This window comes from Ambystoma mexicanum, chromosome 5q, assembly GCF_040938575.1.
Source record: "Ambystoma mexicanum isolate Mex_15411 chromosome 5q, UKY_AmexF1_1, whole genome shotgun sequence".
NCBI classification, from domain to species: domain Eukaryota; kingdom Metazoa; phylum Chordata; class Amphibia; order Caudata; family Ambystomatidae; genus Ambystoma; species Ambystoma mexicanum.
In genome coordinates, this window is record NC_090933.1 from 659,928,752 (window position 1) to 659,948,859 (window position 20,108).

The window sequence follows — 20,108 nt, forward strand, 5'->3', positions numbered from 1 at the left end:
TAGGCATCTCCCGTGTCTTATCAACTTCCTTCCTTCTTCTACTCCTACTAACAACCCGTTGGCCCCTCTGCCACCTCTCGCTTCCACCTCTGCCCACTCTCGGGTGCCTCTTCCTTTACTTTACTTTATTTATTTCTATTGCGCACCTCTGGCCCAGAGGCTTAAGAGTGCTAACAAGAGATACAGACAAAGAGAGTCCATAGAGGGATACCATTAGTCAGGCAAGAGGTTAACAACCCATGACCAGAAGTCCTTCAAATATGGCAACCTGTTCCGTGTCGCTAATCTTAACTCTTGCTTTGTTGTTAAACACTTCGCTGACATTTGTCACCTCCTCAAAGAACTTGACCTGGATGTTCTCACTCTTACTGAGACATGGTTCATGGCCAGCTCTGTCAGAAGTTTTGACACTCTCCTCCCTGGTGGCTACAAGATCCACTCTAAGGCCTGAACCAACCAGCCCGGAGGTGGAGTAGCTCTGGTCTTTCTTGAGAGGCTCCCTGCTTCTGTCATTCCTATGCAGGCCTATTCCGCCTTTGAATGCCTGGTCTGCAGGCTTTCCACCTCTCCTAACCTCTCTGTGACTGTGGCCACTATCTACAGGCTACTGGCCAGGTTGCCCTCTTCCTCTCAGAGTGGAATGACCTCTTCTCTTCTCTGCTTGCCTCTACCTCTCAACTTCTCCTCCTCAGAGACCTCAACATCCACCTCGATGCTTCTATTTCCTTCTCTGGACTTTGTTAAGTTTGATGCTTGGGTTAAATGAATGGAGTGAGTCATTCAGCTTGGGTTAACTTCTTTACTAAGTTGACACGGAAGGTAAGTACATATGAGGAAAATAGGTTAAGTAAGTAAACAGGGAGAGACATCCACCGGCCCCCTCATCATCCAAGTCCAGGCCCCAACTGACTTCCTGGAACACCCAGACCCAGATCATCCATAACATTCCACACCAACATTCCATCAGGGGCTCATGCACACAAATCTATCAACCAGGAGGAAAAGTACAACACAACACATCTTCCCCCTTTATGAAATAAGGATAACAACAGAGGAGGAAGTAAGGGAACAATACTATAGAACTCTGCAGAACAATCCAAGAAAGACATCTAAACCAGACCGTACTTTCATCACCAAAACTTCCATACCATGCAATATGCTCAACTTCTTTACTAAGTTGACACGGAAGGTAAGTACATATGAGGAAAATAGGTTAAGTAAGTAAACAGAGAGAGACATCCACCGGCCCCCTCATCATACAAGTCCAGGCCCCAACTGACTTCCTGGAACACCCAGACCCAGATCATCCATAACATTCCACACCAACATTCCATCGGGGGCTCATGCACACAAATCTATCAACCAGGAGGAAAAGTACAACACAACAGACTTCTCCACAACCTCTGCCACATGCTTGCTCTCTCCATTCTGCCCTGTGGTCCGACACACTCTGCCCGACATACTTTGGATGTTCTCATCAGACATCCACCTCTCTAACCCCCTTAACAGTCCGCTCTCTTGGACCAACCACTTTCTACTTTCCTCTCACCTGAAACCCTCTATCCCTCAGGTAAATCCCACCCCTGCACTGTCACCTACCTTCACGGTCATTCGGCCCATGAAGCGTGTGCCAGTGGATGCCTTTGCCTCTACTTTCTCTGCTCCTCCTACGCCTGCGGCTAACTCTGACAAAGCCCTCTCTGATCTGCATCCCACTATCTCCAACACTCTGGACATCCTTGCCCCTGCCGTGAGAATCCGGCTGAAGCTTACCTCCAAGTGCAACTCTTGGTATGACTCGCTGCCCTGAAACTCAAGTGAGGGGCGGCTGAGAGAAAGTGGAGGACTTTAGCCGCATCCTCCGAAAAACTGGCCTGCCGCCTCCTCCAAAGTCAATACATACTCTCTGTGCCATCCAAGAAGAGAGCCCACATTCAAGCCCGCATCTCAGTGCCTTATAACAATATGGCTGAACTCTTTAAAATCTGCAGGGAACTGGACAATCCTGCAGCAGTCTCTACCTCTCCTGTTCCCTCCCAGGCCCTGTGTACTGCTCTGGCCTTTCACTTCATCACTAGAACTCAGGACATTCTGTCCTCTATCTCCTCTTCCTCCTCCTATCCCTCATCCTCTCTTGCCCCCTCTTTGGCCAACTCTCTCTCTCCTCCTACTTTCTCTCTCACAACACCTGACAAGGTACCTAGACAAGTCTGATCTATGAAAGTGTTGTCCAAACAGGTGCTCCCATGCTCCTCCAGAAGTATCAAGAACTATATTGACACCCTTGCTCCAGCCTTGGCTGATTTCCGTAATCACTTTTCGCCACTGGAACTTTCTCATCTCTCCTCAAGCACTCCCTTGTGCACCCCCTCCTCAAAAAGTCATCTGTCGATCATACCTGTCAGGCAAACTATCACCCAATTTCTATCACCCCTCTCCTGGGAAAACTCCTAGAAAATCTGGCCATCTCCCAGGTTACTCTCCACACTGAATCCGTTGGTTGTCTCCATGGCCATCAGTCTGGCTTCAGAGCTGCCAGAGGCACGGAAACTGCTCTCCTGAACACCCGTGAAAACATGCTCTCTAACCTTGATTACAGCCCTCCCTCTGTCCTCATCTGCCTTGATCTTTCCTCTGCCATTGACATGGTCAACCACAGAATCCTGATCAAGTGACTCTGTGAGAACCTGGGCATCATGGATCAGACCCTGGAGTGGCTGTCCTCCTTCCTCTTGGATCGCCCCCCCCTAGGTCCAACTTGGCTCCTTTCTCTCCACCACCTCTCTCTCCACCTGTGGCGTTCCCCAGGGCTCTATCCTCTCACCCTGGTTCTTTGACCTCTACTTGGTCCCTTTGACCCACCTGATCACTACATTCTCCTCTAACTTTCATCTCTCCTTCAGGCTCCCCTCAGTCTCCTCCCCTCCCCTCCCTCTCTCATTCTTGACTGCCTATCCATGATTCAGGATTGGTGCACCTCCAACCATCTATGCCTTAATGCCAGTAAGAGGGAGATCCTTCACATTGGGACTCCTACTCTTGCATTCCTTCTCTCACTCTGGACTCCCTTCTTGGGCCCTCTTCCTTCACCTTCTTGTGAGACAGAAAAAGTTGGCGTCATCTTCGACTCCACTCTCCCTTTCCCTCCTCACATCTCTGATGTCGCCAAGAGGTCCCACTACCAACTGCATCTCCTCAAAGGGACTCTTCCCTTTCTCACCTTCCCCCAGGAGCTAACTGTCTCCAGAGCTCTGGTTCTCTCTAAGCTGGACTCCAGCAACAGCCTCTTTCTCAATCTGCCTTCCAATATGCTCCACCCTCTGCAACTCATCCAGAACAAGACTGCAAGACGTATCCTTGGCCTCAAGCCCAGGGACCGTATTTCTCCAGCCCTGAAATCTCTACACTGGCTCCCAGTGGCCGCAAGGATAAAGTTCAAGACCCTTTGCATTGTCCACAAGGCTCTCTGGGGCCGGGGCCCACACTACATCCAACGTTCTCTTCCTAAATATCTTCCTTCTCAAGCCCTTCACTCAGCTACCTCCAACTCTCTAAGGGTCAGATGCTTCTCCAGGCAGAGAGTGGGGGGTAGATCCCTCTCCTCTGCAGGTCTCTCCCTCTGGAATGGCCTCCCTGCACCCCTCAAACTTGAGCCAGACCACCTGAAGTTCCGGAAGCAGCTCAAAACGTTCCTCTTCTCCTCTGCTTTCTCTCTCTCCCTCCCCTGTGAACCTACTTGACCTACCTGTCTGCTGCACCAACTGGCTGCTGGCTACCCTCAGACTCTCACTGTGTACGAGGCTCTCCCTTGATCAGTCACCCCTGAACTGCCTATGGGCCTTCCACGCACTTAGAGGCTGTAACTGTAACCTCTACAGTCTTGTGTCTCCTTACACTTACCCAGAGCCGCGCTGCCCGTTGCTGCACTTACCCAGAGCAGCGATGCCCTGTGCTGCATATATATTTCTCTCTCTCTCTCTCTCTCTCTCTCTCTCTCTCTCTCATACTCTCATATATATATTTCAAATAGGATGTTGCTGCAAGCAAAGAGATCCCCTCAGACAGGAAGCATCTTGTTGAAAGAAACCTAGCCTGGAAACTGCATTGTAGTTACCTTGCCTGCTTTTGAAGTCAGAATACCTGTATTCTGTGGTTTCAGTATTTTGTTTTCTCGTGAAGCCTTGGGGCCTTTCGTTTAATTAGAAGCATGTTGTTGCTTCCATTTTGGAAAAAGATGGCTGCCCATTACTGTTACGTTTCTATATTAGTGAGCTACATTTGCGTGTGATTTATGTTACATTCAGCTTGTACACTGTATGAGGAAGTGTAATGTGGTGGTATTGGGGGACTGTGACAAGGAAGAGTGATGTGGTGGTGGTCTGTGAGGTCTGTGAAGAGGAAGAGTGAGTTGGTGGTAGTGGGTTATTGTGATGGGGTAAAATTAGTTGGTGGTAGTGCAGTACTGTGATAATGAAGAGTGAGATGGTGGTAGAGGGGGACAGTGACAAGGAATAGTGAGGTGGTGGTAGTGTGGGACAGTAACAAGGATAAATGTGGTGGGGTAGCTGGGAGACCGTAGCGAGGAAGAGTGAGGTGGTGGCAGTGCAGTACTGTGATGATGAAGAGTGGATTAGTGGTAGTACGGTACAGTGATGAGGAAGAGTGAGATCGTGGTAGTTTGGGACTACGACAAGGAAGAGTGAGGTGGTGGTAGTGGGGGGACTGTGAAGAGGAAGCGTGAGTTGGTGGTAGGCTACTGTGATAAGGAAGAGTGGTATGGTGGAAGTGGGGGACTGTGATGAGGAAGAGCGAGTTTGTGGTAGTGTGCTACTGTGAGTGGGAAGAGTGATGTGCTGTTAGTGGAGTACTGCGATGAAGATGAGTGAGACGATGGCGGTAGGGGACTGCGATGATGAAGAGTGAGTTGGTGGTAGTGGTCCTGTGATGAGGACGAGTGATGTGGTGGTAGTGGAGGTCTGTGAAGAGGAAGAGTGAGTTTGTGGTAGTAGGCTACTGTGATGATGAAGAGTGACATGGTCGTAGTGGGGAACTGTGATGAGGAAGAGTGAGTTTGTGGTCGTGGGCTACTGTGACGAGGAAGAGTGATGTGGTGGTAGTGGGGTAATGTGATGAGGAAGAGTGAGACGATGGTGCTAGGGAATTGTGATGATGAAGAGTGAGTTGGTGGTAGTGGTCCTGTGACAAGGAAGAGTGTGGTGGTAGTGGAGGTCTGTGAAGAGGAAAAGTAATGTGGTGGTAGTGGGGTACTGTGACGAGGAAGAGTGATGTGGGGTACTGTGACAATGAAGACCGAGGTGGTGGTAAAGGGAGACTGTGACAAGGAAGAATGATGGGGTGGTAGTGCGGAACGGTGATGAGAAAGAATGAGGTGGGGTAGTTGGGGGACTGTGCCGAGTAAGAGTGAGGTGGTGGTAGTGCGATACGGTGATGAGGAAGAGTCGGTTGGTGGTAGTGGGATACTGTGATGAGGAAGAGTCACATGGTAATAGTTTGTTCTAAAGAGGAAGAGTGAGTTGGAGGTAGTGGGGTATTGTGATGAGGAAGAGTAAGTTGGTGGTAGTGGGGTACTGTGGCAACGAAGAGTGACATGGTAGTAGTTGAGGGCTCTGATAAGGAAGAGTGAGTTGCTGGTAGTGAGCTACTGTGACGAGGAAGAGTGACATGGCAGTAGTGTGAGACTGATGAGAACGAGTGGGGTGGTGGTAGTGTGGTGCTGTGATGAGGAAGAGCGAGTTGGTGGTAATGTCGGACTGATGAGAAAGAGTGAGGTGGTGGTAGTGGTGTACTGTGATTTGGAAGAGTCATATGGTAATAGTTGGTGGTTCTGAAGAGAAAGAGTGAGTTTGAGGTAGTGGGGTACTGTGACGAGGAAGAGTGAGTTGGTGGTAGTGGGTTACTGTGGCAATGAAGAGTAACATGGTAGTAGTTGGGGCTCTGAAGGGGAAGAGTGAGTTGGTTTTAGTGAGCTAGTGTGATGTGGAAGAGAGGCATGGCGGTAGCGTGAGACTGATGAGAAAGAGTGAGGTGGTGGTACTGTGATGAGGAAGAGTGACATGGTGGTAGTGCAGTAATGTGATAATGAAGAGTGAGGGATGTAAGATTACTATTAAGTACTGGGCCGAGAAAGAGGGATGTAGGAGTTCAGGTAAAATTGCTAACTAGGTACTGTGACGAAGAAGAGGACAGTACAATCACAATCATGTAGATAACATGCCTGTTGACGTCAGGCATTAATCGAGATCTTCCCATTTCAGTCACGTGAACAGATTGTCCAATTAAAAAAAAAGGATATAGTAAACAAGCAGCGGCTTCCTGCTGTCTTTCGTTGCACCGTTTTTATGGAGGGAATGAAGCAATTATAAGCATTTTTAACACATTTAACAACCATAAAGACACCAATACCCACCTAATAAACCCCTCCCACACATATTAGGTTAATTTAGGAAGCAATCCCTGTATTTGTTTACATTAAAAAAAAAACAGATTTCTTCCTAAATTAACTTAAAATACTCCTCTTTACCTAACTAGCAATCACAGTCATTGTCACATCTCAAAAAAGAATAGCCTTCAAGTATTAACTTTTTTTGTTGTTGTGCTGTTCCCGCCGATTGTCAAATTCAGAGAAGGGCTTGAAAAAAACAAACAAAACAACACTATCCCTAAGCCCCAAAACTTCACAAATCATTCTTTCCAACCCTGCCCACATGCTCCCTCGCATCAAAACTCTCTACTTACACCCTGTATATCATTTTATGGCACTTTCCAAAAATGATTCTAGAACTTGATTCTTGAATCTCGTAATGGTGGATTTTCAAAAATGAAAAAAACTTGGCACCAGCAATGACTAACTTTTTGGGTACAGGGGCACCATGTTCTAGCCAAATAACAAAACTACTGGACGAATTTAGGCCAAACCAACAAAGGAGTTTCTTTGAGCGCTTTGTGACAGACTTGTTTCTCATTTGGCGCAAAGCGGGTTGGGCTGTGTGCTTGAGCAGAAAAAATAGTACATTTACTTATGGGAAAACGAGTTGAAAAGTAAAAAACACACTTTTTTTACCCTTCATATCTTTTAAACTGTGACATTGATTTGCATGAAAATGTCCAGTTCTGGGGGGCCCGGACCCCACATTAGTAATTTCAAATGTTGTGCTGATCCGTCTTATGACTCAAAAGTTATTAGCCATAGATTTGGTGCATTTTCTATGGATAATAGGTTCACTCTAACAATATATCTCTATATATATATATGTATATTCAGTGAACGAACCTTTGTCAAGAGAGAGTTAAGGTGATCAGATTTAACACAACAAAACCCTTAGAAATGTAGCACTGGCATTTGAAGCAATTCCACGATACCTTTACACCCCCTGTTGCTCAGCGTATGACAAAGATGGCATCACAGAATTTCATGTGTTTTGTTATACTATAGTTTATTTGATGCCCATGGCCTTTGGCCTTGTCCACTGTACATGTTGCACCAATACATTTCTTTGGGCCCCACTAGCCATGGCCTTCGGCCGTGGCCATTGTACATGTTGCACCAATAGGTTTATTTGGGACCCACCAGCCATGGCCTTTGGCCATGGCCAATCGCTCGGCATTCGGCTGTGGGCCCTAAAGAATTCTATTGGTGCAACATGTACAGTGGCCTTTGGCCATAACTTGGTGATTGCTCATTATCCCGAGATAACAACCCTCCCTCCCCTCGGTCTATAAAGCTATATTAAACTATGCATGTTCTAATCATATTGTATAGTCTGCGTTTAAAAGAATCCCTTCTAGATTATGCAAATTGGCTCAGCTAAGGAAAGAGGGACCACAGTGGTATAAATGGAGCTTTGCATGATTACATAATTTGATCAGGTGGGTATCCCCGTCATGGCAGCCAACTACTGGAATGCATTACCTCTAGGTATAAGGTTGGATCCCACCCTTCTGACATTCCGCAAAAAACTAAAAATGTGGCTCTTCTCGCAGGACACCTAATTATACTCTGCCACCTGTAAGTAACCTGGCACGACCTGCAAACTTCTATGGAAATCAACACTAGCCTGTAAAGACACCCACAAGCCTGCCCATTGTGTAACTCGAGACCCAAACATGAATCACTGAGGCCTCTCACCCCTAATAACCATATCCTTAAGCATGCTTTATCTATGATCTGCATAACCTGTAACCAATTTCTTAAGCCTGTTGAACATGTAACCATAATCTTAAAGCTTGCTAAACTTGTAACCACTTCCTTAAGAATGCACTATTGGTGCTCAGCATAACCTGTAACTAAATTCTTAAGCATACTGATCATGTAACAATTATCTTAAGCTGTCAAACATGTAACCACCTTTGTAAGAATGTAGTAACTGTAACGTTTTTCTTAAGCTTATGCACCCGGAGACCTGAGGTTTAGATGCGCAATACAAATGTAATAATAAATAAATAAATAAATAAATAAAATAGGCCACGATTCCTGGTTCTGCATTCTGAAGTTTAAGCATTAGACTACATATGCTCACATCCCCTCTTCACTTTCGCACTAACCTTCAATGGTTTCTGCATCATGGTCATTCAAAACTAACAAACGCGGATCCACATTGGAAACCAAACTTATAAGAGTTATTTATAGAGACTTATGAGGCACAATAAGCATCATTCAGTCTAAAACTGCAAAACAGCACAGCAGCGAAGCTTTGTTTTCAAAGGGTTGCAAGTCAATCGAGTAAAACATGTGAATTAATAATGCAAGTGTGTTGCTTTCCACAGTGCAATGACAAACAGAAGACATGTAAACATCTGTGTGCATGTTAACATCAGTAGGCTCCACTAATTTGCAATAACAATTTAAGAAGTTGACAAACTTGCTGAGAAACATACTTCCAAAGCTCATGTCATTCATTAGTGTGGTGCGTGCAGATGTAGGTGTATAGAAGACTACAAAATAACAGGCAAGACAGAACAGCTCAGTATGTTGAATAACCCCTGCAGAGACGCCTTCCAAGCTCAATATGGTGATTAGCTTTATAAAAACTAATAATGCCCATTACCGGCATAGCAAGACAATATAGTTTGGGGGCGTGCATATAGATGGAACACATTCTGATGCTTTGCGCCTTCAGAGAGATTAATTTTGGGCAATGCCGCAGGGCCACCCAAGGCGAGGCAGAGTAAATGATGTTACCATCCGGCAGGCTAGGAGAGGGCAGCTCCCGCCCCCACGCCTGCTCCTCTCCCCCACAAGCGCAGAGACACGCAGTCTCTGTCACACAAAGCCGAGGAAGGGTGAAGTGCAAACAAACGCCTCACCCTTCCTCCACACAACAAGGTGCGAAGCACCTACGGAAAACCAACAGGCACGCAGGGCCCAAGTTCAAAGACGTGCCCCCTCCTCAGGGGGCCAGACATGTCGGCTATCCGGCCGGGGGCTGGCACACAGCCCCCACTACTCTACACATGAAAGACCCAGGGCTTCCCCGGGTCTTATAAATAAGAGCAGAATGCTCTAAGAGAACACAATATGTTTGTGGACCCTGAACGGGGACCCAAACTGACAGGAGGTTCACTGTTCACTCTGCGTCTTCCATGCTTTGCTTCTTTAACAGTCATCAAAAGTTCACTGCTTATGCAGCATCTTTTCTCCCCTCCTTTGAACATTGTACTGTTCAGAAAACGTTCAACTACAGGTGAACGGCGAGAAACCGCGCTGAAACTAAAGACACCCCGGGGAGAACGCGTGTAGAAGCAGGATCCAAGGCCAACACGAATGAGCGTGGAGGAAAAACAAACAAAGCACCCAGACGCAGGCATCCATGTCTATTTCAGCTTTGCAGACCTAAAAGGACATGGGTCCCAAGCGAAAATCACAGGAACCTCCAGCACCGTCCCAGAAAAAGAAATCACCCCACTTGCTAGCAGCCATGGAGGCAGCAGAGCACTACGGCTGGGCCTGGGTCAGAGAAAATATGTACGGCTTACCAAAAGAAGTGGTCCCCATACCAAGCAGTCATGGGGACGAAACGACACCGGCAAAAAGAAGGAAGTCTGCGGAAGGCATGGGAAAAAGGTACCAAAAAAACTGTTGAAATTGTACGAGAACATGAGTGAGATGCAGCAATTATTGCTAGAAATTAGGGGCAAACAAACACTTCACACAGCCGAGTCCAGGCATGCAGACCCCACCTCACCACTAGTACCGGACATCACAGTTACCACCACCCCACCAGCAGCAGCTGCAGCAGCACCAATGCCAGCAACACCAATAATGCAGGTACCAACAACACCAACATCAGCCGTCATAGTTTTAACTACGCCAACTACGACAGCTCCTAACACAACGGGTGCTTTAAAAGCATGGTCAGTCCCCATTACAAATACCCCAGGACAGTCAGGAGCAAGCAACAACAACCCAACAGAGACGGTTATGATTAGTAGTCCCCAATTATATCAAAAACTTAAATCTTTTCAAGGAGAAATATTGAACAGATACAAAAGGTGTCTAGCATGGAACATTGACATAACAATCAAAGAAGCCATATGGGTGAAAGAGTTCATCGAGATCTTTTCCCTGATAGAAGCCCAATGCAAAGGGAAGGATGCTTTTAGGGACCCCAAAAAGATAGAGGAGAAAGCCATAGCCAGAAACACCCAGGTAGAACAGAATTGGGACAACTGGCTACAGGCTTTCACCATCTTGGCAACTATTTATAAAGAAAGATTCCCCCACAATGGCAGAAAGTTATGGGCATATGTGGACAAAATCAGAGAAGTAAAAATCGCTAAAAAAGGGAAAACCTGGCTAGCATACGACATTAGATTCAGTAGAAGCATGTCAGAGAGGCCATCCATAGAATGGAACGAGGTCCAGAACGATTTATACATGTTAAACGCAGAGCCTCCTTCAGAAGAAGAGATTGCGCAGATAACCCCCAAAAATAGCCAAAACTCCCAGGGCCCCAGACCCTCTGACAATGAAAACCACAAAAAGGGGGAGCAGCCCTTTCGGAAGAACCAGCCATGGGAGGCTAAAGCTAATACCCCAAGGCAGAACAAAATCCATTCTCAGAAATCCAACACCCCTTGTAAAAACTTTGGGAAAAACCAGTGCACATGAGGAAAAGAATCCTGGTACAAACACATGTGCACAAACTGCAACGGTGACCACGCAGCAAGTAATTGCACCAGACTACCAGCCTCAAACACAAAGAAATAGCATCAGATGCATCCCGCCAACCCCAGGTCTAACCCCGGGCTGCTCACCCATCAACCCAGACAATTTTAGAGAGGCCCTCAGGAATTATCCAGACAAAAAAACCAGCGAAACAATCCGGCAGGGTTTCACCAAGGGTTTTGTCATCCCGTTCAAAGGCATCGGGTCGCTGAATGTTCCAAACAACCTGAAGTCAGCCAGGGATAACCCACAAATGGTCGAAAGCAAAATTGAGAAGGAATTACTATTAGGCAGGATCGCGGGACGTTGGGACCGCATGCCTCTCAAAGAGTACCTAATATCGCCTCTAGGACTGGTCCCCAAAAAAGAAGCTGGGAAAAGGAGGCTAATTCATCACCTATCTTATCCCAAAGGCCAATCACTAAACAACGGCATTCCGCACACGGAATCCGCGGTATCATACACACACATTCAAGAAGCGGTAAGACTCATGCAGGAATGCAGCACGAACGCCCTGATGGCCAAACTGGACATCAAATCGGCTTTCAGATTACTGACAGTTCATCCAGACTCACAGCGATGGCTAGGTTTCACTTTTAAAAACAAATTTTATGGAGACAGGTGCCTCTCCATGGGATGTGCAGAATCTTGCGCCCTATTTGAACAATTCAGCTCCTTTTTTCAATGGGCCTTTCAAAGACAGAGATCAGGGTCCAGGATAGTACACTACCTCGATGATTTCATGGTATTGGGGCCAGCAAACTCTGAAGACTGCAACAGAGCCCTGGCGACGTTAGAAGAAATGATCACGCAATGGGGCATCCCCCTGGCAGCCGAAAAAATGACCAAACCAGCCACCAACATAATCTTTCTAGGCATTGAAATAGACTTTGCAAAGGGCCTATGCAAAATTTCAGAAACTAAAATAGCAGAACTCCTGGAAAAAATACAAAGCTTAACAACAAAAAAAAGACAAAGGCACAGTGAAAGAAATCCAGTCCCTAGCTGGAAGCCTCAACTTTGCAGCCCGAATTCTCCCTCAGTGAAGGGTATTCTCCAGAAGTCTGGAATTAAAAATCAAATCTTGCACCAAACCCCACCTACACATCCGACTAGGCGCAGAGGTGAAACAAGATCTGGAAATTTGGGAAAATGTCCTTAAAGATTTTAACGGGACAACACTTTGGTGTATGCCATTGGACACATCGACAAAAAGGGTCCTTTTCATGCCTTGTTCTTTCGAGAGAGGGGCGCCTTCTACCTTTTTTGTATTTTTGAAAGGAACTTGGGGTTGGTCACCCTAGGTTACCTGGGGGCAACCAGACATGGACTCCCTGCTCACTGTGCTTAGAGAGGCTCAGCTTCACCTCACTGATGATGCCCAACAAGGCTGAAACACGTGTATGGGGTTGCTGATGGTACTCTTGTTCAGAGAGGAATTGCCATAGCATTTCGGTGCTGGACTGCCCTTGTGGGCGGGACAAAGACTGATATGCAAATGGATATTTCCCATCTGTGAAGGTACAGTGAGCAAAAAGCAATGGCTGCGAACTCTCAATGTGGTTAATAACCACTGAACAGGTTATCATGCCTTGTTCTTTTGAGAGAGGGGTGCCTGCTACCTTTTTTGTATTTTTGAAAGGAACTTGGGGTTGGTCACCCTAGGTTACCTGGGGGCAACCAGACGTGGACTCCCTGCTCACTGTGCTTAGAGAGGCTCAGCTTCACCTCACTGATGATGCCCAACAAGGCTGAAACACGTGTATGGGGTTGCTGATGGTACTCTTGTTCAGAGAGGAATTGCCATAGCATTTCGGTGCTGGACTGCCCTTGTGGGCGGGACAAAGACTGATATGCAAATGGGTATTTCCCATCTGTGAAGGTACAGTGAGCAAAAAGCAATGGCTGCGAACTCTCAATGTGGTTAATAACCACTGAACAGGTTATCATGCCTTGTTCTTTCGAGAGAGGGGCGCCTGCTACCTTCTTTGTCCTTTTCATCGATGCAGCCGGGAGCAAGGGATTTGGAGCCATACTAGACACAGAATGGGTGGCAGGACACTGGCCCATAACATGGCAAGTGGCAGGGTGGACAAGAAACATCACCCTCCTAGAAATATTTCCCATCTGGCTTACTTTTACACATCTGGGGCAGGCAGCTAGCGAACACAGAATTCTTGGTCTGGTGCGACAACATGGCCGTGGTAGGCTCCATAAACAGAAGATCCACTAAATGCCCTTTAGTGCTGAAAGTTCTACGAGCCATTACAGCGGTCACACTACAAGAAAACATTGTGGCCAAAGCAAAGCACATTGCAGGAGCAGACAATGATATTGCAGGTGCTTTATCTCGCTTTCAGTGGCCAAGATTCCGGGAGCTAGCGCCGCACACCCACGAGCAGATTACGCCAATACCAGCAGAATGCTGGGCAATAATGGGAACCAAAAAATAACGGCATCAACGCCATTGCCAAAGTGCAATGGCCGGGTTGCCCAACAAGAACCAGGCACCTCAAAAAGGGGTGCCAACAAAATACCGACATCAACGCCAGCAGCAGTGAGCCCAGGCCGGGATGTCCAACATGATACAGGCACCTTTAAAACGGGTGCCAACAACGCGCTGCCCATAGAAAGTTTGGGTCCTGGCCCAGGGTTCTTAATAGAGATGGCAGAGAGATCACTGGCAAGCACTACTGCAACTCAGTACAGTAAGTGCTTACAAACAGTATTTGGAGCCACAGGGTTAAACCATTTAGTATAGTCTTAAATAGTCTTAAAATGGGCGCATGAGCAGGGCTTTAAGAGGGACTGGGCAAAAAGACACCTAGTAGCAATCTCATATTTCTCAAAATTACGTGGTGACTTAGATCCCACCCAGAACGCCCTAATTTCCTATGCTATGAAAGGATGGCCCAGAGTGGAAGGGCCCCAGATACACTCGCCGCCCCCTCAATTTCCACAAACTGGTAAAAATAGCAGACCAGTTGGAAGCCATATGCTGGCACCCATATGAAATCGTACTATTCAAAACAGCATTTTTTCTGGCCTACTTCAGGGCCTTCCGGGTGGGAGAGCTCATCGCCTCCAGCACCAAGGCCACAAACGGTTTAGGCGTCATGGAAGTCAGAGTCAGACAAGACAGCGTCAACATAGAAATCCAAAAAACAAAAACTGGGGCCAAAAGAACCATTAACAGTTGTTGCATCGACGATGCAACAAACTGCCCAGTATGTATCACCATCCTTTACTATGCACAAAGGCCCCAGGTTGGGGGGAGGTTTTTAATCCACCGATATGCCTCGGCTCTAAGCCGCTACCAATTTAAAGGGGTGCTGATGAAAGCGATAGGCAACGCGGGATGAGACCCTGGTACCCACTCCTTCAGAATAGGTACCGCAACCTCAGCGTGGCAGGGAGGGCTGGCACCAGCACAGCTAAAAAACATAGGGGGATGGAAGTCAGATTGCTACAAAAGATACATCAGACCACAGCTAATATAGTCATCCCCGTTTCGTTTTCTTCCTCTTCCCCGCCCCCCTGCAGAGCCAATAGGCGATGGGAAGACCTCGCTCAACTCAGCATGGCTTGTCAGCCACTCATTCATCTTCAGGACAGGTGGATATGCGGAAGAAACCAAAGAAAGTCTGCCATTTAAAAATACCATTGCTTCATGGTGGGGTTACAGGGGCCTACGGTGGGCCGACATCCACGAAACGCTAGCAGAACTGGTCGCATACAGAGACCCACCTGAATTTCTCATAATACACTTGGGGGGCAATGACCTGGTGAACTCAGGAAGGAGAAACTTATTTGAGCAAATCTGCTCCTCCTTGGCGGGCATTTCCCACAACTGGTAGGAAATGGAAATATATTTTTTGGCCATCCTTCTCAGAAAGAAATGGCTGGGGGCCCACTGTTACAAATCCGTAGACATTGCTAGAAGAAAACTCAACAGGGGAATAGAGAAATTCTGTGCAGCAAGAGGGCGGGGTTTCATAAAACACCCTGCCATTACCCTGGGTGATCCGGATCGTTTTCACAAAGACGGCACCCACTTATCAATCCAAGGCATGGAACATTTCTTTCGGGAAATCTCGGCGACGCTCGCATCTAGAGGCTGTTATTAGGGGATACTTTTGGGGGAACACGGCCAGCCGGTAACCTGCCCGGGCCAGAGGGGGTAACCTCAGGACCCAGTGCCCAAAAGTATGATATTATTATGATATGTGATTATTTGTTTATCTGCATAACCATATCTGTACAATAAAATCCTATGGCGTTTTATTCACAACACTTCACAAAATGTTGTGAGACAAATCATTTCGGGTGAGGGTCGGGGTTCGGCTTACAATGATGCATGCATATGGGTTCATCAGTTACTGCAAACTGCCACTGATTACATATTCCATCTGCAACACTCGTGGGGTGACAGGGAAAGATAGATGTCACTCTGCTGGGTGATAACTGCCAGGGACATAGCTTAGCCAGCAGTGTGATCATGAAGCGGTTTCCCAGCCATTGTGTGGGACAGCGGTGTGCAGTGCAATATTGAGCCACGCAAGAACAGTCTGCATGCGAGGAAACCGCTCAGTCAGACATGTTTTAAGGTCAATACATGTTAATGAATGGCCAACACTTTATTGCTCGTCCATCAAAACTAATTTCTCAAAAATATTCAGAAACAAAGCTCCTGTGTTGCACCATGCCAGGTTAGAAATGTCTTCCGAGTAACTGTGTTTTGGCTCACGCCAGTATGCTTTCCTACAGAATGGTGCTTCAATTTATTTATTTTATTTTTTATTTATTTTGCCTTGTTAAAGCGCTCAAACAGCCCGCGGGCATCGAGGCGCTGTTACAGGAATTGTTTGTTTTTTAGTTGCATAATTGTTTTTTGTTTTGTCTTAGTTGCATATTTAAGCAGACCCAGGGATCGAATCTGTGTTGCTTTATGATATGATAGGTTATTTATAACTCGCTTAATACCCAGAGGTTTCTAAACGCGGACCCGGGCACGTTGCTGCTGAGCTATCCTATTTCCCATTGCAAATGAAGGATGTCAGGTAATTTCTCTGCAGAGTGATCTGGTGGTGGACCCAGGACTTGTGGAGCATCTCATGGAAGACATGATATGTCCTGAAAGATCTACAGAGTGGGGGAGCCAATTCAAACAAGGCTTTTTAGTATCAATATGTGGTCTAATCCCAAATCATCACTATTCTGCCTCAGCTATCAGACAACTGCAGTTTGCTGTCTGGCACTTGTACTTCCGCTTGTCTGACAAGTTTGAACCAAGAATTCCCAAGTACAAAGTGTTGCTGGGTAAACACCAAAGGGCCACCCACTTGGCAGCTACTTTCTGGCACTGACCTACTTCCTCTGGGCGGCGATCACATTCCCACACTTAACCCTGACTTGAACGGCGCTTCACGCATTTGCCGTTACGCATGCATTACTTCGTGTACCAAAATGTGAAGCAAACAAGGGACATCTAGGGACCTGATTCATGGAAGTGTTGTATAATGGCGCACTCCCATAGGAAAACGTTCCATGAATCAGGCCCCTAGTCTGTGTGGTGTGCTCACACGCGGCATGTAGCTGCCTGCACACGCGGCATGTAGCTGCCTGCGTGCGAAGTCGCTGGTATTTGTGGGTCATTGAACAGAGCACAATTAAAAAGTGTGTGCAGCAGTTTGATAATGCAAACGACCTCACTATGTCCTGTTTGACGGAGAAGCCTCGAACGGTTTGTTTCTGTGCATTTTGTTTTGAAATATAAAAGCGTGGCCGCAAAGGGCTGAATACAAGGAACGTCCAGATGTGGTATTCGCATGTGACATCGTGAGATGTCTATATACTCTCCACTGTGTTGTGATGAGAAAGTCGCCTGCGTGTATCGCTTTTGTCCTGATGAGAAAGTCACCTGCGTGTATCACTGTTACCACGATAGGAAAGTGACCTGCATGTATCACTGTTGTCCTGATGGGAAAGTCACCTGCGTGTATCTCTGTTATCACGATAGGAAAGTGACCTGCATGTATCGCTGTTGTCCTGATGAGAAAGTCACCTGCGTGTATCTCTGTTATCACGATAGGAAAGTGACCTGCGTGTATCGCTGTTGTCCTGATGAGAAAAAGTCACCTGCGTGTATCTCTGTTATCACGATAGGAAAGTGACCTGCGTGTATCGCTGTTGTCCTGATGAGAAAGTCACCTGCGTGTATCTCTGTTATCACGATAGGAAAGTCACCTGTGTGTATCACTGTTGTCCTGATGAGAAAGTCACCTGCGTGTATTGCTGTTGTCCTGATGAGAAAGTCATCTGCGTGTATGCTGTTATCACAATGAAAAAGTCACCTGCGTGTATCGATGTGATCACGATAGGAAAGTCACCTGCGTGTATCGCTGTGATCACGATAGGAAAGTCACGGGCGTGCAGTTATCACGATGAGAAAGTCACCTGCGTGTATCGCTGTAATCACGATGCGAAAGTCACCTGCGCTTATGCTGTTATCGCGATGAGAAAGTCACCTGCGTGTATACTGTTACCACGGTGATAATGTCACCTACGTGTATCGCTGTTTTAACGGGCATGCAGCTTGATGTTAACTACTGTGGAAATATAATGTACAGTTCCCAGCCCTGGACTGACAAGAAAGTCATGTCGAGAACCTTTGATTGTCCTGGCAGTAAGTCATGATAGTCTTCAGATGAGAAGATCAAACCCCACAGAACTAGACAGAGCCCCTCAAACTGGACAGAGCCCTTTGCGAACGCAGACACAACTTCTTAGACAGCGCTTTGTTAACGCTATGGGGCGCCACACCGTGACCTCACCCCCTCCGCAGCTACGGCCCGAGTCTAGCCACAGCTCTAGTGAATACATGACACGATTTAACAGGATACATTGAAGAGTAGCACATCCCTACACATACTGTCCAAATCGTCAGGGATGCACTGCCCAGCACCAGCGTTTCACACACCAGTGTGAACAGAAGCTACACACAGATTCATTCACTCCAGCAGTGAGTATAGACTATGCAAAGGACACAGCGAGAAATCTTTCACCCTCCGGTTATCATTTCATTTACTTATCTTTTCATTTAGTAAAACAGACACATGGCGATTAGCTGTTTATAACAGAGGTCTCACATTTCGCGTGGCAATGCACGATAAGGCAATTCAGTCCTATTTTTTTCGGTCTAGCCTCTAAGCCTTGCAGTTTTTCTATTTTCCATTTGAAGTTTAGCAACACTACAAGTCCCAGAATTCCAAGCAGAAACACAACTAAATGGCGTTCCCACGCATGACTCGTGACTCTTGAGAGATCTACTTAATGAACCTCGTACATGCCAACATTATCCATTCCTTTCTGGAGAAAGACCCGACCTATTCTGGTTTCAACTTTGAGTTCTGGGACTCGCAGTCCTGGTTTTATAATGGGGAAATCCAGGACTACAAGTCCCATATTGCAAAGTGAAACCAGGACTGGACTAGTATCTGCGAGGGTGTGGCTAATGTTGAGGCATGTATGCTGTGAAATACATGGTCTGCCTGTCAGCGGATGGCGACACAGCAGCTTTCAATAGGCGTGCAGTTCGCCTCATGTTCAGCGATCTCCTCTCCTCTCGTGTTCATGCAGCGAGAAGGGGTTGGGAGGGGGAGCAGAGGGGCTCTCGGCGCATAAAAGCCTTATCTGTACATACCTCCTCCTTCCGCTACGCAACCACCAGCACAGGAGGAGCACCGCCGCCCCTAAAGCCAGGGTGTAGACGTCGAGAAGGCATTGCAGGGCGTGCAGCATTGTTGCCCGGTGCCCGACTTCAAAGGAGAGCGTCGAGTGTTGCGGAAAGCCTTGCCGTGCCCAGGCTGTGCCTCTTGCTGCAAGATAAGAGCCTGGATTGTACAACTTTTCTGTAACAGGAGTGAACTTTTCCTCCTGACGGGCAATCGCAGGCAGGGAAGGGTTGAACTTGGATTGGTTGCGAGTGCTCCACAGCTCCTCCCAGCCAGAAACTACACACAATGCACTCTAGCAAAGGTCGGCTCTGAGCACACATGCTTTTTTTTGATTAAATTGTTAATCTCCTGCAATATAACTGCGTTCATTTTTTTCGTCATGGTGTAAACCTGTGGCGGGCTAGCACATGCTTGATCATCCCAGCGCTGCCATTTGTCAGTAGTGGAGAAGGTTAATGTTGCTGACTTTTTTGAAAGCCTACCGACTTTTTTTTCTTGCTTGTATGCGCTGTATTTCTCTCGATTCGCACCCTCACGACAAGGAACTGTATTGAGGCAATTTAATGGATACTAATGCACAGTGGAGTGACACAACATTTGCCCTCCCACCCCCCCCCCCCGTGAGAGATGCTGATGGGGGGCGCAAGGCATGCTGAGGGAGGGAATTGGGGGGGGGGGGGGGCAACTCGGCAGCAAATCACAGGTCGCGCCACACTCTGGGCGAGCCTAGAATACCAGGCTTGCACAATACTCACAAACGTAGGGGTATGGGTACGTCGCACACTGCACTAGGAGAAAGATATACATATGTGTTTTAATGCATTATACACCACACTTTCTGAGAAAAATTGTCTAAAAGGCAAGAGCGTTTGCAATTGTTTTGTAGGGTAACGTCAATCTAAAAATCCAATACATGCAACTCACCAACAGTGCACACAAAAATTAATGCTTTAATTAATATGCTTTGCTGTTAAAAATGGCATGCCACAATGAATACAGGTCCATCTAGTGGCGCAATGTAGACCAGTCTAGACACGCCATCAAATATTACAGTAAAGCATGCCAGGCCACATGTAGACATACCTAGACTGGTTGCACCAAAATGCCAGTCGAAGCAATAACACTTGTCATGGTTATTTTATTACAGATGCCTAGAAAAATATGCAGTGCTGCAATAAGAAATGGCT

At 46.9% G+C, this 20,108-nt stretch overlaps 1 protein-coding gene across 2 annotated transcripts in view; it reads right to left on the reverse strand.

Moving 5' to 3' along the window:
• CYP7B1 (cytochrome P450 family 7 subfamily B member 1) overlaps nucleotides 1-19,250 on the reverse strand; it is a 1,473,462-nt gene extending 1,454,212 nt beyond the window's left edge. Inside the window, exon 1 of one of the 2 annotated variants that reach the window (XM_069621114.1) lies at nucleotides 18,888-19,250. In XM_069621114.1, coding sequence (XP_069477215.1) covers nucleotides 18,888-18,985 — 98 coding nt within the window. In that variant the 5' untranslated portion in view covers nucleotides 18,986-19,250. The remainder of the gene's footprint in view (nucleotides 1-18,887) is intronic. The other variant, XM_069621115.1, reaches the window with a different exon arrangement.
• Between the last annotated feature and the right edge of the window lie 858 nt (nucleotides 19,251-20,108).